This window comes from Electrona antarctica (assembly GCF_951216825.1).
Source record: "Electrona antarctica genome assembly, chromosome: 2".
Classification (NCBI taxonomy): domain Eukaryota; kingdom Metazoa; phylum Chordata; class Actinopteri; order Myctophiformes; family Myctophidae; genus Electrona; species Electrona antarctica.
Genome location: NC_136807.1, coordinates 9,976,595 through 9,995,926, shown reverse-complemented (window position 1 = coordinate 9,995,926; position 19,332 = coordinate 9,976,595). Strand labels below are relative to the sequence as shown.

The 19,332-nt window shown below is 42.3% G+C and overlaps 2 protein-coding genes across 4 annotated transcripts in view; one reads left to right on the top strand and one right to left on the bottom strand.

Annotated features, from left to right (window-relative positions):
- Positions 1-32: 32 nt before the first annotated feature.
- Positions 33-4,667, bottom strand: LOC306942321 (zinc finger protein PLAGL2-like). Its single transcript, XM_079528159.1, has 2 exons — positions 2,441-4,667; positions 33-2,376 (listed from the first exon to the last, which is right to left on the bottom strand). Exon 1 carries the CDS (start codon positions 4,572-4,574, stop codon positions 3,249-3,251), a length of 1,326 nt encoding a protein of 441 aa, XP_079384285.1. The 5' UTR covers positions 4,575-4,667; the 3' UTR covers positions 33-2,376; positions 2,441-3,248.
- Positions 4,668-10,550: 5,883 nt separating this feature from the next.
- asxl1 (ASXL transcriptional regulator 1) overlaps positions 10,551-19,332 on the top strand; it is a 30,372-nt gene continuing 21,590 nt past the window's right edge. For all 3 annotated transcript variants that reach the window (XM_079527938.1, XM_079527937.1, XM_079527936.1), the window contains exons 1-4: positions 10,551-10,999; positions 16,647-16,730; positions 17,681-17,800; positions 18,844-19,063. In XM_079527938.1, the coding sequence (XP_079384064.1) occupies positions 10,943-10,999; positions 16,647-16,730; positions 17,681-17,800; positions 18,844-19,063 (481 nt within the window). In that variant the 5' untranslated portion in view covers positions 10,551-10,942. The remainder of the gene's footprint in view (positions 11,000-16,646; positions 16,731-17,680; positions 17,801-18,843; positions 19,064-19,332) is intronic.

Here is a 19,332-nt window from a genome sequence, read left to right as displayed (position 1 = left end):
ATAGCACTGTAACAAAAACACAAGCACAAATAGAAATCTAAAGAATGATTTATTGCTTTATTTTCTGACAATTAGAAAATATAAGAGCTGTTTATTCTTTCTTTTCATCTTTCTCTAGTCTATTGGGTGATAATACAAACACCTAAAGCAAAATTGCTCTAATCGAACAAAGTTAAAAGTGGTCATACCTGCATTGTAGTGGTTCTCAGAGCCAACTTGAATGCAGGTGATGCAACCAATTGTAACAAATTATCATTCGGTAAGATGGTGGGTACATTAATTAGCCTGGCATCCTATCTGCGCTGCCTTGATAATGTTTTACGATGTGTTCAATCTGGAATCCACGGCTGGTATTACAACCTTGTTGTTTATCTGACAGCCAATGTTCAGCTTTAATATTAATCGGTTATCAGGGATTGATGCACTCAGCAATGTCTCTGGTGTGTATTAGAGGCAGCCTTTTTTCTGTGGAATTGTGTTGATATAAGAGCTGTTTATTATGAGTTTAAATCCAGCTATCTTTAATCCGGTTTGGCTATCAGAAGCGATAAATTAATGCTGACGGTACAATTATTTTCAATTGTACACACTATATTTCGCCCATCACTAAAATCACAAATTGGGAAGAAATGGTGTTGCTTACAAAGTGACACTGTCGCGTGAGTACATTTAAAGCTTAACAGGCTTACTTCAGATTCCATATCCAGATTTAAATGTATGAAACATTCCAGATTGAACAAGTCAAAGTAAAACAATGAGATTACAACAAACGCAAAAACAATGGTTCCCCAGGGAACACAGTATGTTACTTCTTGTGCTAGAAATCATTTTGCTCTAAGCTAACCTCAATATAAAACTATGAAGCTACAAAGTGTGCGTTTGTTCACTGACAAAAATAGAACTATAGACATGTTCTCTGTAGTCAAGTGGAGAGTAACCTGTCGCTCTTCTCTGAGGTAGTCAACAAGTAGAAAAAAATCATCATCAAAGGCATGGGTAAACTAGATGTGTCAAAGATACACGGCTATAATGTATACACCATAGTTGAAAACTCAACACATTATCGCATCCAAGTCTAAACCACTCAACTTACATGTTAAAACAATGATGATTTTGTTTTGCAGGAGAAAAATTATGAGAGGTAGCAAAGTTTGAATGAATTATGTCGCTGTCTGTCACTAGATAAAAATAGAGTTTAGATTCATAAAACCTACCATTATAGTTTCAATCTAATGGCACAAATAACCAAAAATAACTAGAAGCAAATACACATAAAATATAACAGTTCTGCATGTTTGTTGAGGTACATAACATTTCAAGAGATCATCCTTTTTTCTTTTTTCCATAATGTCATAAGTGCTTAAACCCAGTCGAGATTAGACACTCTTAGAGAGGCACAACAGTAGCATTTTAAGACAATGGTGCAACACATCAAGGATTGGAACAATGCTAGTGAGGTAAAGTCCTTTGTAATACAGCAAACGTTAAGGCAGAAGAGTGAAACCAACCCTTTCAGTAACAATCCCTCTAAACATCTTCTCTCCAAGATAACTTCAACAGTCAAAGAGATGGTCACATTTCATTGTGGTTATATAAAATATGATATGCCACTATGTGAGTCGAGTTGAAGGGGCGACCTGTTTGTGGAAGCAGGTGCCAGGCAAAACGTGTTTTGCTAAATGGAGAGATGTGATCCCAGAAGTCTGGGGAGCACATTTGGTACACTGTTGAGTAACTTTATTCATCCTATGTTGCAGTGAGTGACACAAGCACATCTGGCTTGAATCTCATCAGACATTCCCTAAAACGCTTCCTACTTTTGACTTTGCCTCGTCTCGTCTCTTTTGCAAAAAAGAAAGGTGAAAAATGCCAAAGGCAAAGTCAAAAAGAGAAGGCACAGTGCTCGGTCAACATTATATTAGAAACTATAAAATCAAACAAGAGCCTAAAACTTGCGGGAATGGATGCTAAACGTAACAGTGAAATGGTTGTAGAGCTCAAAGCTTGCTCAGTGTCCAGTGACACTGTTCAATCTCGAATCTCCAATGCTTTTTAGCAGCAATACAGGTCAAACTATTGGGCATTACATGTGAGATCCATCACTTGCTCAGCTGAATGGTTAGCATGGTTGGGAAGTGATGGATTACATGGTTTACAATAACATTTCTGTGCTTAATTAAAATATGTAAATACGTTTTACAATTAACATTACTCAAACAGCAATCAGATAGCGAAAGTAACAAGCAAAAAATTGCTTGAATTGCTATTTGAAGGCATTTCACTGTGATATTATTGAGGTTATTAATTATAATCCATTTCTCATCACCTGAAGCGGTGAAGGTCGTAGACAATTGATTCATAACTGGCTCATATATACTTTAGATAATTGGTTCATCTATCCATCTGCTGGTGCAATTGGAAAATCAATCACTTATGTAACCTGGGGTAGTTACTGGCAGTTGTAGGTCTTGGGATTACATTTACAGCAATTACTGCCAGTAAATTAGAATAAGGCATTTAAAAGCATTCTTTGCATTTTAAAGGCAAAATTGCTACGGATACGGATTATTCCATGGATTTCATTACGGGTTCAAATTTGTAGCCCTGCTCATCTCTAAAGCATTTCAATTACCTGAGATCCAACTTCGAAATGCCAAATGATCAGTGAATGTCTTTACCATCTGCTGCAGTATGAAAGCATCCTCTTACTCATGAGTGAAACTTGAAAAATGATTGTTTTGAATAATGTAGGTTTTCCCATAAAGAACTATCCTCAAGCCGTAAAATTCACTGGGTTTTGTGCTGCACCTGTGTCCACTCTCTTTTTATTAAGTGCAACCACTGTTTGTAACAGGTTTTTATCCGAAAGAAGTACTCAATTTTGGTTGCATTGAGATCATCTAAATTTTCTTCCCTCTTTCAAGCTTCCTTAAAAAAAAAAAAAACTATGAGGTAATACTGATGAGGTGATTTGTTGTGTTCAACAAAAGATATCCAAGATTAGCATAATTAGCTAAATTAGCACATTTCTTTTTGTTGTTTCTTTTTTCTTCTTCTTTTAAACCAGGAGGCTCATGCGGAGATATCATTCCCATTTTTACCCTTTTCAAAAAAACAAAAAAAACAATGCGCGAGCACATGGGAGGCCAGCATTTGTCCATTACCAGAGCTGCTCTACCCATGCCAGTTTAAGTTTCCATGGTGACAACTTTTGCGGTGTCCCCTAAGGACAGGGGAGCAGTGTTTCTTCACTGTTGAAAGGCCTGGTAGTAGCGAGGTAGGGAGCTGGAAGTGCTCATTGTAGGACTGCTGTACCCCTGAGGTAGCTGGTTGTGGTTGTGGGCTCCGGGGCCCTGGGGTACGTGAGCCTGGGGAGACTGAAGGAGGGCGAAGGGCCCCGGGGCCTGGGAGGACAGGCCAGCGGAAGAGGATGGGGAGGAAGTGGCCGAGTTGGAGGTAGACGGATAGCCCATCACCAGCCCGCCCATCCCCATGTGGGCACTGTAGGGCGGCAGGCCAAAGGGCAGGAAGCCCAGCAGCGGGCCCAGGTCCATGTTAGCAGCGCAGGAGAGCTCGGCGGAGGAGAGGGCAGGGCTCCTGGACAGCAGGTGGGGGTCCCCGGCCCCCGGCACTCCGGGCGTCTCCGGCAGAGCCTCCCTCTGGGGAGGGGAGACGGCGGAGGAGGTGCAGGAGGCGGCGGCGCTCAGGTGGGGGGGCAGGCCGCTCTGCAGGTCCAGGAGGAAGCTCTCCACGTCGGCACGGGGGTATGAGGTAGATCCGTGTTGGTACCTGGGCATGTTGCCGTACGCCGGCTGCTGCTGTTGCTGCTGCGCCGCCACCGCTGACGACTGCAGGTGGTGGTGGTGGGGGTGGGGGGAGGGGGGCGGCATGTGACGAGCCACGCCCATGGTCGTGGACAGGGAGCCCTGCATGAGGCCGTGGTGGTGGCCGAGCCCGGGGATGGGGTTGGCCATGGTGGGGTAGGAGTTGTACATGTCCATGGAGAAGGCCTCGGGGGGCTCCTTGGAGGCCGAGACCAGGTCGCAGGTCACAGGACTCGGCTCCTCCTTCACGGTACACGGGGTCGCCGGGGCAGGGGTGGCCGCCGGCGTGCCGGTGCCAGCGGCCGTCAGACCCGTCTCCTGGGCGTGGCTCTTCTTCAGGTGGCGCGTCAGGTGGTCTCTGCGGCCAAAGCGCTGCGCGCAGCGCGGGCACAGGAAGTCCCGGCGGCCCGTGTGCACCACGGCGTGGCGGCGCACGTCCTTGCGGGTGTAGAAGCGGCGGTCGCAGCGCTCGCACGAGTACTTCCTCTCCCGCACTGGCGTGCCAGCGCTTGCGTTGTTGCCCTCCGACGGCGGGGGCCTGTCGTTGTGGCTGCCCAGGTGCTCCAGCAGAGAGGCGGCTCCCTCCGGGCACGGCAGGCCGGGCGCGGGGCTGTGTGCCGCCACCAGGTGCCGCCTGTAGCCCAGCTGGGTGCTGTACTGCTTTCCGCACTCCTGACACTGGAAGAGCTGCCTGCTGGCCTGCTGGCTCTCCTGCAGCTGGCTCTTCAGATGGTCCTGCTGTTGGAACATCTTCTAGCAGATGGGACAGCTGTTCTTATGCACAGGGACTCTGGCCCGGAGCCTGACCAGACACAGACAAGACTCATGGGGTTATTCCAAGGAGCTGAGCATCAGACTGAAGACCTCTGGTTGCCTTGTTCATTCAGAGTGGTGTGATGAATGTTAAGTGCTGTTTGTTGGGTGTCCGATGGTCTCTTACGGTGATGACTGGCGGTCTGTCCTTCCTTGGTAGGGCGAGCTTGTGTCCGGCGCTTGGTTTCTGTGGCAACAGCTGCCATAGCAACCCCAAAAGGGCTAGGGTGATGAGGAGTCAGACACACTCAGCAGCTCTGACTGTTTCTGTGTGTGTGTGTGTGTGTGTGTGTGTGTGTGTGTGTGTGTGTGTGTGTGTGTGTGTGTGTGTGTGTGTGTGTGTGTGTGTGTGTGTGTGTGTGTGTGTGTGTGTGTGTGTGTGTGTGTGTGTGTGTGCAAGTGTGTTTCCTGAAAAGAGCTCTTGTTTAGGCCCAGAAGTTTATTGCAGCGTTCAGCCAGCCAAAAACTCCAGAATTGCAGCAGCAGCTAAATTGCAGAGGCTCTCTTGCATTTTTACAGTCCTGTAAACACAATAAAGAAGAACAAAATGTATTTTTTGTTTCATTATCATTAAGAAACATCTACAAAAAAAAGAAAAATCTACAGTGGGAACCATGAGTAAAGATAAGAAAGTCTCCTAAGATGAACAATTGAAATCGATTAAATGTCCTTTTATCCCCAAGCTTGTTTTCCTTCCCTTTTTCTCCCAATTTAGTTGTCATGCCAATTCCCATATTTCCCCCTGCACACACTCGTAGTCATCCTACAGTTGGGAGGGACTGTACACACTACACAAGCATGTGTCTCCTCCGAAGTGAAGTCGCAAACTGCTTCTTTGAGACGTGGGATGTTTCACCAGAAGGATGTAACGGATGCAGAGGAACATGCTATCCGACCTAGTTTTACTCCCTGCTGAACAGGCACACTGTGACCAACCTCAGAGACTTTAACCCTGAGCTACCTGGAACTACCTGAACTTCCAAGTCAGCCAGGTTTTAAAACACAACAGTGCGTGTTTGCTAGTAGTATTCTTACAGTTTTACTACATGCACGTGTGCTTATACATTGAATCTGTATCTGTATCACCTTTGAGAGACATAAGAGATCTTTTCACAAGAGACCCAATCCGGATGTCCAAAACGCCACCACTCTTTTCGGTCTTGCATCATGTATGTTAATTTGAAACAGAACTCTGCTTTCAAGTCATGTTGGGGAGCTGTGCGTCTTTAGTAGCGTGAGCCGTGACAGAGTTATTGTCTGTTGGTAAAGCGTACAAGAACTGTCTATCTGCTGTTTGCTGTTATTGTAAAACTTCAGGACTTATAGATAATGTATTTTAATAAACAGACTATTTCAAGCTGTTTTACTCAGAAAAGACACAATTAGTTGCTCAGGAATTTGAATAAACATTGCTTGTTTGAGTAATTATGTTATAAAGTTGATGTACCGGTATCGTCAGAGTCCAATTATATTATGGTATGGATACATTTGGCACATACAGGTTATTTATACAGTATCTACCAATATTTCAAACGTTTACATTGTTATGCCATATGATGAGCCAAGGATTGGAAGCTGTGGAGTATGTGTATTTTATTTTCATATACATGTATACTGTACATACTCACATACTTAACTTTTTCAGGGAAGCCGCACAAGACTAAATAATGGGGTGGTTAATGAACTGAATTACAATCTGCATAAGATAACATTATTTTACATTAATAAATGTTCTTTACTCTACACTGGACTGGTTAAGTGGTTCAAACTAATGTTAACACGATTCTGTTAGGGGTATAAATAATAGGAGATTGTGAAAAAATAAATCATCAAACAAATAGAAACTTGATGAAATTGTACTGTATTACATGTTGCAAAAATGGATATCAAATATAAGTAGCAAGCAGATGAGCACATTTAACTTAGGTAGCTAGATGTCGAAAGTTTTCACAGAAACCAAGTAACATGAATAATGACTGAGCACGCTCAGGGCCGTGTGAAGGACAGCTATAATTGATGAACTTGCATTTCCTTGTGTGTTGCAGGGAATCCAGCAACAAAACTAGGCCTACATATAAGTGGGAAATTGAATAGCTGTAATGGAATTCTCTACATAATGAATACAATATTTTGAAGATTTAAGTAGGTTAAGTGTTCCTTATACAATTTACATGTGACTGTATTTCAACACCCCACTGTGAAATCAAGCTATTGAATACCAACTAGATTATTTCCTACAGGGTGTATATTTAGGCTACTATAGGCTAATGCAAGGTAGCCTACTTGAAAGCACAAAAAAGATAATAAGGGAGATGTGGTAAAGATTTAAGGATAGAACTTTACTGGTCTCATGGCTATACGATATTGAGTTAGCCTATTTCTTCTCCATAAATTCTGTATTCTGGCCACTGTCGCCCCCAATTTTATCACTAATTCTACCATAATACATTAACGATATGTATTATTAGCCTAATATACAATAATACATCTTCCTCTGAATCATTCCATGCTCTATGACTTAATGACGAAATGCTATCACTGCCATCTTGTGGGTTGCAGCATCTTAGCTCAAATATGAAGCATGATGCTCTCGATTTTTTAAATTATTCTTTTTTATTTAAGGTGCTATAAGCAACTTAAACATGCAAACTTACGTCGTTTGGTCAATTTATTAATTCCGAAATATATCAAAATCACTGTGGGATCAGATGAGGCAGCACGGTTTAAAAAAAACATAATAAAATGCAAAGCTGTAATAACATGCTAATTGCCGTCTGATCGTAATTTCATCGCGTTCTTCTATTTGAATGAAGCGATAATAAAACCCATAGAAGAAGGTAGGCTAATATGGACACTTGTAGAGTGTGTGAACACTGAACGTGGTCTAGTCTATTCCACCTGATTATCGCCGGCTAAAGTGATGTAAGCTAGCCTGCATTCACGAGGTAAAAGATACATTCAAGAGTGAACGACTCAAATGCACTTTTCCTATTACAAATCCGACGACGATGAAGCCAGTTCTCAAATTATGTTTACAAAGTATCCAGATCGGCTCTGGTTACGAATGCACAAAAGATAAAAACGATTCAGCAAGTTTATGTCACCGAGTTTACACAAGTCGGCACGGGTCATTTTTTGGATCAAGTTTAAGCAGTATTGTATAGTGCATTACATTCCAAAACGTGGTTAAAAACTTACCTCGAGGCAGTCTACGGTGTTTGTACTGATTATTTTCCCTTTGATATTCACCTCAATATTTTTTCTAATTTTTTATACATTTTATTACATTCTGGGCCTGGACTCTTCGGCGCGGCGTTGGAGTTGTAGAGCGCATGCATTGTGGGAGTGTGACGTCACGCACAGCACTTTTGACAAACTTTTGCACAGAAGGCATGTTACAGAAGGCAAAGGCTACTGGTGGACTGGATCAGACCTCTGTTTTATTTCAGGAACCCCCAGTTCATATGAATCCCAGACAAATGATCTACCTTACATTAAGTCTCAATCTATGAGTGAAAAAACAAATGTCTTTAGCAAGAAGATATACCAAAAAAATTGAACCTGAATAACATTAATAATGGCTGCTGTTTTGTATGTAGGCATATTATAAACTTGAACTTGACTTTAAATATGTTTTTTTTAACAAAACCGTTTTTGTTTTTAGTTAAAGATAGTCTGATAGTAACTATTGCTACAGTGTTTATTCAGTAGCCTATGAAAATACATTTTCAGGTGGGTCACCAATTTCATCCAAATAGGAAAGAGAACCAATTTTTCAGCTTCAATTTTATAGGGTTCCAATTTTGATTTTGTCTGCTACATTTGCATTTGCATGTTACATCAATTCCAATTGTTTATCCTGTATCGTAGGCCTACTATAGCTGTCAGCCTGTCACTCATGATTGGATGGAATTTGTATCCCGACCTGAACTATTATTTTTTACTAAAGAGCTGGACACAGTGGAAAGAAGGGGAGACCCCAGTCACCAGACAGTTATGATTGGGAATGGGAATATCGATGTAACTTTTATTGTAAATAAATAAATACAAAAAATAAAATGCCACCTAAACCTAATTAATTAATTTGATGCATAGTAGCTAACATTTAACTGTAGCCTAAATGTACCTGATCCACAATTGGTTACAATTTTTCAGTCAGTTACAAATGAATAGCCTACATTTACACTATTAAAGGATATATTTGTTTTGGTGTTGTAATAATTGCATGTTATTATAATAATTCAAAAAAAAACAGACACACTCAATTGTTTTGCTACAATTCTTTTAATAGAGCTATTTCATTATCAATTATATCAATCTTACATAACATTTGGCCTTTATGAATAATCTGTGTAAAATAGGTTATTGTACATCAGTAGGCTACATACAGTGCATTTCTGATCAAATAAGACATTAAATGCTGAATCCTGAAACCTGTACACAAAACCGCAAGTTGTGCTCTTTATTTGTTATTCACTAAACCTGCAACAAATGTTGGACAGTATTGACTTATTAGGAATTCTTCCCTGCATTTCTCTGCGTGGCGTCGTGTGTGTGTGTGTGTGTCCGTGTGTGTGGGGGTGGTGCAAGTTGTTTTTTTCTCTGTTGCATTCCTGCAGTGTGTGTGACCCTTGACCTCGTTGTTGTGTTCCCTCCGCCTCGCATTCCAAAGAGGGTTTTCCCGCAGCAGTGCCACATACAGCCAGCAGCGTCATGACAACCACAGCTGACGACAGCACGACCGGACGTTACACTATTTGCCTCCAAAATAAACGCGTGTGTGTGTGTGCGTGCGTGTGTATGTGTGCGTGTGTGTGTGTGTGTGTGTGTGTGTATTACTATAACATTCTTGAATAATATATGTCTTCTATCATCAAACAGTGTGTGAGATGTAAAAATTAGCCTACTACAGTATGTGAGCCCCACCCAAGAGGGCACCCTGTCTCTCTAAATAAAAAAATAAAAAAACACGCAGAAATGGGATGGTCTGACTCTGAAGTCTGAGGTTCTCTGAACCATTGCTGAAGAAGACAACTATGATCTGAAAACAACACAAAGTGTGCGGCTTGTTGTGGTACGGATTCCTATACAATAAATACAGGATCTCCTCACTGGTCAACACAAACACCTTGAAGACCCTAACGAGCCCTCGTACAAGGTTTCTTCGACTATGCATGCACCTCTTAGTACTACAGCACCTCTAAGGCCCCCAAAACAAACTGGTCAGGCTACTACTCCAGGCCTCACTCCCCGAACCCACCTCACCCCTGCCCACTTTGACAGGCTGGAATGGCTTAGGGTTGACGACAGAGTACAGCATCTTGCAATGGGTCTGGTCCACAAGATTCGCTACACCACCAAGGTGTGGACTTCACCCACAACACCAGAGGGAGGTCAACAAACCATGTGCAACCCAGATTCGGGACAAACAAGGGACTAAATTCATTTTGCTCTATATGCCACCAAAATGTGGAACGCCCTACCAACAGCCATTAAGACATGTGAATCCCTTGACTCCTTCAAAACTGCTCTCAAAGGGCACCTACGGACGTGCAATTAGAAACTGGCCCCCGTAAAATCGTAATTCCGCACCCACCCCTTTCCCCCCTCACTAAGCATATATGTTTTTTTCCCTTTTTACCTCCTCTATGATGATTTTTTCCTGTTATGTTTTGATGAATTGAAAATGGTGGGCCATATTGTAAACAAGTGTAATGCTTTATGGTGTCGTCCACTCACCGTTGAACAGTTTTTGTATATTGAGTTGTACTTGAAATGTACTGTAATTCTGCAAATATTTCAATCAATCAATCAATCAATCGCGCCACTGTTGTGGTGGTAGAGAGTGTCAGCCATAGCATTTCGCAGCGTGGATCTTATTTTGAAGTCCACGAGCGGAAACGCTACTTGTTAATAGCAGCTAACTTTGACAGTTCCAGGCAGCGTAGGCTAGTATCAAGTATCCCCAGAACACAGAGGCTTGTCACTGCGCCCCGTGCCGTGTTTATAGGCTAGGTAGGTTAGCTAGCTAGCTTCATGCTCCTGCGTTCGCCGTAGCATTCACCCAAAATACAAACAGCATACCATGAATTAGCCTCGCCGAGCTAATTACAGCAATCACTAACACCCAGGAGGACGAATCGAGACGACCTAAGAACGGACCTGCTGTGTTCAGCTAGTAGTTAGCCCGTCTTGCTAACACAACGCTAACGGCCGGAGCAGAGCAGCAAGCCTTGTACGAACGAAGGAACGGGGACGCAGTGTGACAGAAAAACACAGAGACACAACACACACCACCGGAGGAAATGAAGGACAAACAAAAGAGAAAGAAGGAGCGCACGTGGGCCGAGGCAGCTCGCATGGTAAATGAAATGATTACAAAACAAAAAACCCAATAACTTTATTTTGTTGAACGTGCGTTTGTCAATTTTTTTTAAATACCCTTCTGTATTGGTTTTAATGTAAAGACTTCCTTCCTCGCGCGACGCCCCTTCTACGGCTACCGTAATACATAAATATAAAGATGAACATAATGTTAAGACAGTAGTGTCGGTGAATCTCACGTCGACACTTTGTTCAGTTGAAAATGATGTGTCGTTTTGGCTTCGTTGGGGGCGAAATGGTCGCGCGACGGACCTCGGGGTGTCGCTACAGTCAAAATGAGCAGATCTCTAAGCTGAAAACGCGTTGCTGTGCGACGCGCTTTCAGCTTGTGGATCTGCTCTTTATGGCAAAAGCGACAGCAGACCAAATAAAACATAACGCCGTTTAGCATGTGTGAACACTTTGTAATAAATCAAACTTAGATCAAAGACAATTTGTCAGTACACATACACATTTTCAGTGTATTGTTATATTATTTATTGCATCAGTGTGGCTGCTAACCGCTAAATGTAATGTTGACATGCTAGCTACCGACGGCTAACATCAAAGCTCACAGATCTCTGTTTTGACCCCTTTGTTTGCTAGAAAGCTAAGCTAACGTAAACTAGCATTGTTACACATGAACTAAACAAAAGACCCTCACGTTCAAGAATGCATTTAGAACCAAAGTGGGCTCCTTGGGCGAAAATGAATACACAACCAGATAATGCAACACAATGCACACATTATTGTATAACAGTTAGCACGGCTAGGCTATTGCTAGCATAACTGGTCAGAAAATAACATTGTGTTGCTATGCATGAGCCAAACGTAGTAAGTACGATAAGTATCTAAAGTAGCAACCTTTCCCCCTTCCAAATACGAACTCAATACCCTGTTAATGACTGGGCTTACAAAGAATATAGTTAACAGTCAGGACAACATTATGATTGCAATAATCTCACTCAAGGGCTGGGAGGGTGAGTATAATAAATAGGAGAAAAGAAAGACATGTTTCCATAATACTCAATATGATAGCACCTATGTATAGTCGAGAGGATGAAATAGAAATGGAAGGGAAGCTGAAGGCTAGGCAAACCATGGGTTTAAAATGTGTTAAAATTCTCAGTTTGAACATTGTCACCAGTAATTCAGTATGCTTTAGGCTAACCGGCTCCTTTCAGTTTTCAAAATAGGCTAGTTAAGGAAGAGACATGCATCAATATAGCCTTTGTATATTGCTGTCATTGCCTTGCCTGCTGACTTCAGTTTCTTCTAGTCTGACTCTTGTTTATCTTTTACCAAATTCAGAGACGTGTTTTTTCCTCCTCATGGTAGCTATGTATATAATAGTACAAATACCATCCCTTGCTGTCCACTCAAATTAGGTCCCCATTCCCACACTGTTTGTGATGTTTTCAAACATATTTAGCCTGCGAGAAGCAGTGAGGACGCCCACACCTCCCATTTGCTAAATATGGGGGTGAGAATAAAATATAAAGCACAGGGTTACAGTTAAGGGTGTGGCTGGCTTCATATGCCAACCCCCCCATTTCCCCCCCCTGCACATCGGTGCCAGACAGCATCCATGCATTGCAACGCCACAAAGCCCTGCTGCTGCACTGCTTTCAACTTAGCTGGGAATGCACAGCCCTATGTATTTATAAACCAGGCCCATATGTCACTGCAAAGTCTTGTGGTGAGAATGTGGGACTTTATAAGAGTCCAACACAATTCTAAACACGCAGCACTACTGAGAAACCTCAGTGTGGTCACTTTAGCATCTAGGTTTAGACTAAAATGTTAGTACATAATTGTATCATCAGGATAATTCAATAAGGACCAAATGCTATTTTTTTATTTTATTTTGGATGTGGTATGGCATCATGAAAATCTTGTATCTTGCATCAGAGATGACTAAAATAAACATTCTATTCTTAACACTTTTGTGACAGCCAGCAGCCAGGAATTGTCCTTTTGATTCCTGCCTCGTCACAATGGAATAATTTAACAAATGATGTGTAAAAAGCCTTGTTGACACGTGGAAAGCGGACACATGTATGTGCAGTCTTTTGTACTGCTTTCTATACAAGATGTCTTGGCTTGGAAGAACTATGGTGTATTTTAGGCCAGATGTTGCAGTGAGTGCACAACTGCACATTGATCATAAACAACATTGTTCATTGCTAGGTTCTTGCTGGTTGACTCTGGGCTAAATGTTTTACTGGAGTCTGATTTTAAATGGTATTTGGCTTTTGTTTTAATGATAAATGGTGCATTTATATAGCGCTTTTATCCAAAGTTCCAATTCACCCATTCACACACGCATGCATACACCATTGGCGGAGGAAACCATACTGCAAGGCACCAACCTGCACATCGGGAGCAATGAAGGGTTCAAACTCTTGCTCAATGACACTCGACATTAACTCTGGGGGAACCCGGGATTGAACTGGGAACCTCATGGTTCCCATCCGGCCGCTCTACCGGCCACTCTCTAACCCTGAGCCACTGCTCAGTGTTGTGCTGCTGTTGATTTGTGAATCTGTATATATATATATATCTTTTTTTTTAACCTCCTAGAAATGAAACTCTGTTTCTTGTCCCAAAAATAGGCCATTCAATTAACATTCATATTTGACCCCTTGGGAAAAGGAAAAAAAGTACATGCATTGGGCTGGATTGTTAAAATTTCCCTCTAGTAATAGTTATACGATCAAAGCATATGAATAGGCTGGTTATTAGTATGGAGATGGGGTTGTAATCTAGGGCAGTCAACACTACACAGTACAATCTTACAACTCAGAGAGTCGGTGTTCAAATGTATGGGTCTACTTGTTTCCATTTGTACACTCGGAGTGACTTAAAATAACAAAAAGGATTCTACTGTGTTTGTTATGCTCCATAAATGGTGGAAATGTATTAAACATTCACATAAACTTGGCGTGTGCATTTCCCAGCTTTCCCACAGATTGAACAGATCTTTGGCATCCTTGATTCTACAATATGTTTTAGAATCGTAGACCTTAAACGAGAACATGGCACAAGGAGAGTGCTGTGGCCCAGTGCCATGTCTTCTTGTTGTCCCTGTTCCTTCTGGCCCATTTCCTGCATGTGTATCCCATTCTGCTGGGGCTGAAACAACACCGTTTCCAAAGCCACGGTGCCGTTTCCTTCCATATTTGCCCATGACAGCGAGCCACCGCAGAGGAAAAGAGACCTCTACAATATCGGAAACGGAAACATAATCACCTGTCTAGCCATAGATTTCATTTTCATATTAACATTTAACAAGAGGGGGAGGCTTTACTCTAGAATGATGTTTTTAATTTAGGTAGTACACTACTACAATTGCATTGCGTCCTGCATGCTTTGGTTTAGGTGGCCGGTGGGCCCTTGTCTCCAGCGCGCGCGCGCGCGCACACACACACACACACACACACACAAAACCTGCTTTTAAATTTGGACAGCGCAGAGATAGTGTGACATTCACCTGCGTTAGGAAGGTCACTCTCCATCTGGGATTTGGTTCTGAGTAGCTGCATTGTTCAAGGTCTTTCTCTCCATACACACTTTTGCCCATATCCATTCAGTCCTGTAGCATGCTTTGCATAATAGGTCTAGTCCACAATCTCCAAATCCTATAGTCTAAACTACATGCTGCCATTTCGGTTCACAAATATATTTTAAAATATCTTTAGAGCTGCTTTTTTTTCCTTTTCCCCCCCCTGCTAAGCAGCAAGCTATATGTGCTTAGATGATTTCTATTTATATTAGGATACATATGCACGACTGTAAAAGGCAACACAGAAGTGGGGAGGAGGCTTCACATGCACTTTATATTTTACTCATGATCAGAGCTTCCGTGCTGGCGTGCTCCAGACTGTATGCCCGGAAGCATTTGAAAATTGCGAGAGGCAGTCTGGCCACGCGAGAATACATACTAGGCCTAGATCTGGAAAGGGCAATACCACTTCCTTTACCGTGATCATTCATCAGTTGGTCACACTCTGAATACTTGATAAGGTCGAAACATGTCGTCAACACGTAACGTTCATCAAATAGCAGGTCAGACAATTCAAGTTTAAGACCTATTCAGTATTTTAGCTGTGACGTGAGCGCGAGCACGTGAGATACTTCCGGGTCCTACTTCTGTCTCGCTTTTGTGTCCCCATAGAGTTATACTGTGACGCTCCGTCGGACTAAATCTGAGACGAAAACAACCACGAAAGTCTCATTTTACCGCTTTCCTCGCAACAACAAAGCTGCGCTGCTCTCCCAAATCTGGCTCTGAGAGTCCGTCTGCCCCACACGGAATACTATCGCCATTTTATTTCATTGTGTCAACTAAATCCTCATTAATGCAAACTAGATTCAACATACTCAAGCCTGCAAACATTCTAAATATGCCCCCGAAATATTTTACTGAGCAAATGGACTGTTACCACCTTCAATAATAATGATAATAATAGTCTTTATTGTCTCCACATCATATATTTTTTTTGTCATGGAAACTTGTACAAAACATTAATAATTCTACTCGAGTTGGAAGCATTAAGACCCATTTTAACCCTCAATGGCTTCCTTTCTGAAAAATAACGTCATTGTAAAAAGCTTCATGCGTTTAGATATTCTATTTACAATGAGATGCGGACGGGAGCTGGTGCCACTTGGACCCGGACGTAACGTAGCACTACAAAATGACGTCGGACTTAAATACTGAATAGTCTTGAGGCAGTTTTTTTCAGGTAAAAGCTTTCCAACAGGTCTAACCTGTGACTGGAGGTGGTGCTGGTCGAATCCATGGATTGCTTCCAGCTTCTTCCAGACATCTATACTTAGTAGATGTCAACAAATGCCTGTCTGGTTTTAAGATGAGCTTAAAAGACAACTTTGTTATATTTTTCATGCAAGGTTCATGTTTTAGGTTGTTTGACAGGGATGGGGGCATTCGGACGTGGTTAAATATGTATTTTACGCCAATTTCTTTATTATTATTATTTAGTCCTCCTAGACCCCAGAAAATTACATCTGGCCACAGTAGTTGTTTTCCGTGTGTCTGAACAAACTGACTGACTGTCTACCATACTATGTGTCGTAGGCTCAATATCGCCCTTCACATTCAATAGATCCCGTGATCTTTTGTGTCCAGATGTAATTTCTTGAGGTATAGTAGGACTATAGTAAATAAATAAATCGCTGTAAAATCTTGTACAAAAAAAACATATTTAGCCACTAGTTCGAATGCCCCCACCCCCTGTCAAAAAAGAAAGCAGCAAATTTGACTTTCTCTAATAACCTAAAACATGAATGAACCTTGGTCGGAAAAAAACAAAGATGTCCTTAACAAGTATGTGTTCATGTTCAAACCTAGCTAGTGTGCATACTTAATAAGAACCCCCTTAGGACAAATTACTGATGCATACAATACTATTAAAGGGGTAGTTCAACAACACTAAGGTTTAGTGTCATATTTCTTCTGGCAGTGTTTTGACATTACTCCAGTCCTTTGTTTCAGTAGACAAACACTTATTCAACAAGCGGTTCAGAATAGATGAACTATTGTGTCTTACGCTACAGATGTTTGAATTGTGTGTTTAAAAGTGTACATCAGTGCTGTGTTAAAACAGTTTACACCCTTTACAGGTTTTGGAGAACTTTTCTGATGCTCCAATGACTCCCAAACAAATCCTCCACGTCATCCAGACAAAGGGGCTCAAGGAAATGAGGTTCGATACACACACATACACACCCTAGTAAATTATCTTTAATTGAGCCTGTTTTGCACGTAGTTGTGCGGCAGTATTGTGCACTGAAAATAATCAAATCTACAAGCTCACAACGCAACACGTGTTGTAAGCTTGTAGATCGGTTATTTTCGGTGCTCTAATAACGCTACACGCCATAGTCTCTGCATGAAACGTATACCATTACAATATTGCAGTGTTTTAAGTGCAGGATAACTTGATTACGTTTCTGGACATGGTGGAAATTAATATGGAATAGCAATAGAATGTCCCCAAAATGTCTGCCAAAAAAGGCTTGAGAGATGGTACAAAGTGTTCTTTTTATTATTGCCTGTTGGTGTCATCTTTGATCTTTATCATTATGTGAGGATTTAAGGTGAGTCTTTTTTTTAATTAATTTGTTAAAGATTTTTTTCTGGGGGGCTTAGATGCCTGACGGTAGTCTGTCAGGAAATGGGGGGAGAGATGGGGAGTGACACGCAGCAACGGTCGTCGGGGATCGGGATTCAAACCCGCGACACACTGCCAGGCTGGCATTGCAGCCTAGGGTGCGCGGACAATCAAGACAGCGGCCTGGACTAGATGAACCTTTGTTGTAGAAATGGTTCTGTAAATGTTCCTAACCGGCTGCCTCACTGTGATTTTATTGATTTTTTTTCCTTTCTTCCAATTTCTGCATGTGTTTGAACCTGAACGGATTGACTGGTGCTTCTTGTCAAAACAGGAGGTAAGTTTGAAAGTCATATTTTCACTCGCATATCAGTAGATTACAGAAAGACTGCCTCTTTCTGCATAATATGTTCAGTTTATATATTTAATTTTACATGAACATTTGATCACCTTTGACATGATCCTTTGCCTCATACACTGACCTTTAATGTGTTTGTGTGTGTGTGTGTGTGTGTGTGTGTGTGTGTGTGTGTGTGTTCATCCAGTGGCACAGCTCCACTGGCCTGTCTGGTCACGATGCTCCACTCTCAGGTTCGGGGGGACAGAGTTAAGAACAGCATATTCTTCAAGCTGCCTGGACGCATGAGCCTCTTCACTCTCAAGGTATAATGCCTCATTTATAACACCGCCATTATCCAACACTCAACACAGACAGGCTTTTGTAGAAACATTGGATACACTTAAGGTGCTACTTAATTTGGGTTGGTTGCTATTTTTTCCCTTTGTGGTGTGCTGCTTTATTGAAATCGTCTTCTGTGTGTGCGTGAATGCTTTGCTGATTTCTTTGCTGATTTTATTCATCAGGGCAAGAATGCCCTGATGAAGACCGGTTAGGTCAAAACATGTTGGCAGTTGCCTTATTTTTTCTTTATGCCGTGATCCTGTTTGATCCATGTGAGCACCTTTTTATCATCATCACATGTTTATATCTCTGTCGAGCACCTGGTTAGTTTTTATTTTTTCCTAATAAACAATAAACATCCTATTGTAGACTAATAAGAGTTTCAAATGAATGTGGCTGTTGGCAGGCAGGCTGCAGATTGAATGTTAACACCCCCATCGCCCAGGACGAAGTTCTTTGTCCTTTCTATTAGCAACGCCTGACACCCAAGACGAAGTTTGATCCAAAAGACAACATTTATTGATATGAAAACGGATCGCATCGCTCCACAGCCTGGAAGCGCCTGTTGTGCAATCCTCAATGTTGCGCAACAGTGAGACGTCATCGAGCCTTTAGAGTGGTGTGGCTATTGTTAGCTGCTACACACACATTCACAACAACATCCGGTCCGTCGGTAAAAGTTGTCCGTGTTTATAAATCGACTGGGCCCTATAATGTAATTGATTAAATAACCCTGGGCAATTAAAGTGTTAAGGACGTAACATGATCAACCCAGGAACCAACTGCAGCTATATAAACTTATACCTTTCCCTGAGCAAGATAGAGGCGGTGAAGAACGTTTTGAAGTTACTAAGAGCAAAGTATTATTTTTTCTTTTAACGCAAAAGAATACTTTTGCGTTCTTTTAACACCAAATGTTGTTTCCAGTACTCAAAGAAAGCCAATTGAAACACCCAGAAATTGTTTGTAGCGGTACATTCTGTTGTCGGTTTCTACATCGCCTCTGTCTCATGTCCCGTTGCAGAAGAACGCCCTGCAGTGGACCAAGAGCCCGACGGAGTCCGAAACGCCAACAGACGGGGCCGGGGGCGCCACAACTCCTACAGCCACCTCCTCTGCCAACACCACCTCCTCCACCAGTGCAGCAGGTCCGGCCTCAGCACCAGGCACCCCCAACGATGGCACGGAGCAGGAGAGCTGTGACTCCGCCGAGAGCACGGCTGCAGCCAGCGGAGAAAACGACGGTAAGCTTCACAAAAAATGTTTCATCAGAGAATCGTAGTCACCATCAATATTTGTTTTGCAAGGTTGTAATCAATATCCACACATGATGGGGTGTGTCGTCTTTATATAAGTCATAGGAATCGATCATAGAACTCTGGGCATGGTTAACGGGATCCGAATGTAATTCCAACAGAGCATTAGTCCGACATGCGGTCGGACTACCCCTCGAACATGCACTGCTTCTGTGCTTGCGGTTAGGTTAGGATAGAGGCAGGTTGTCGGTCTAATG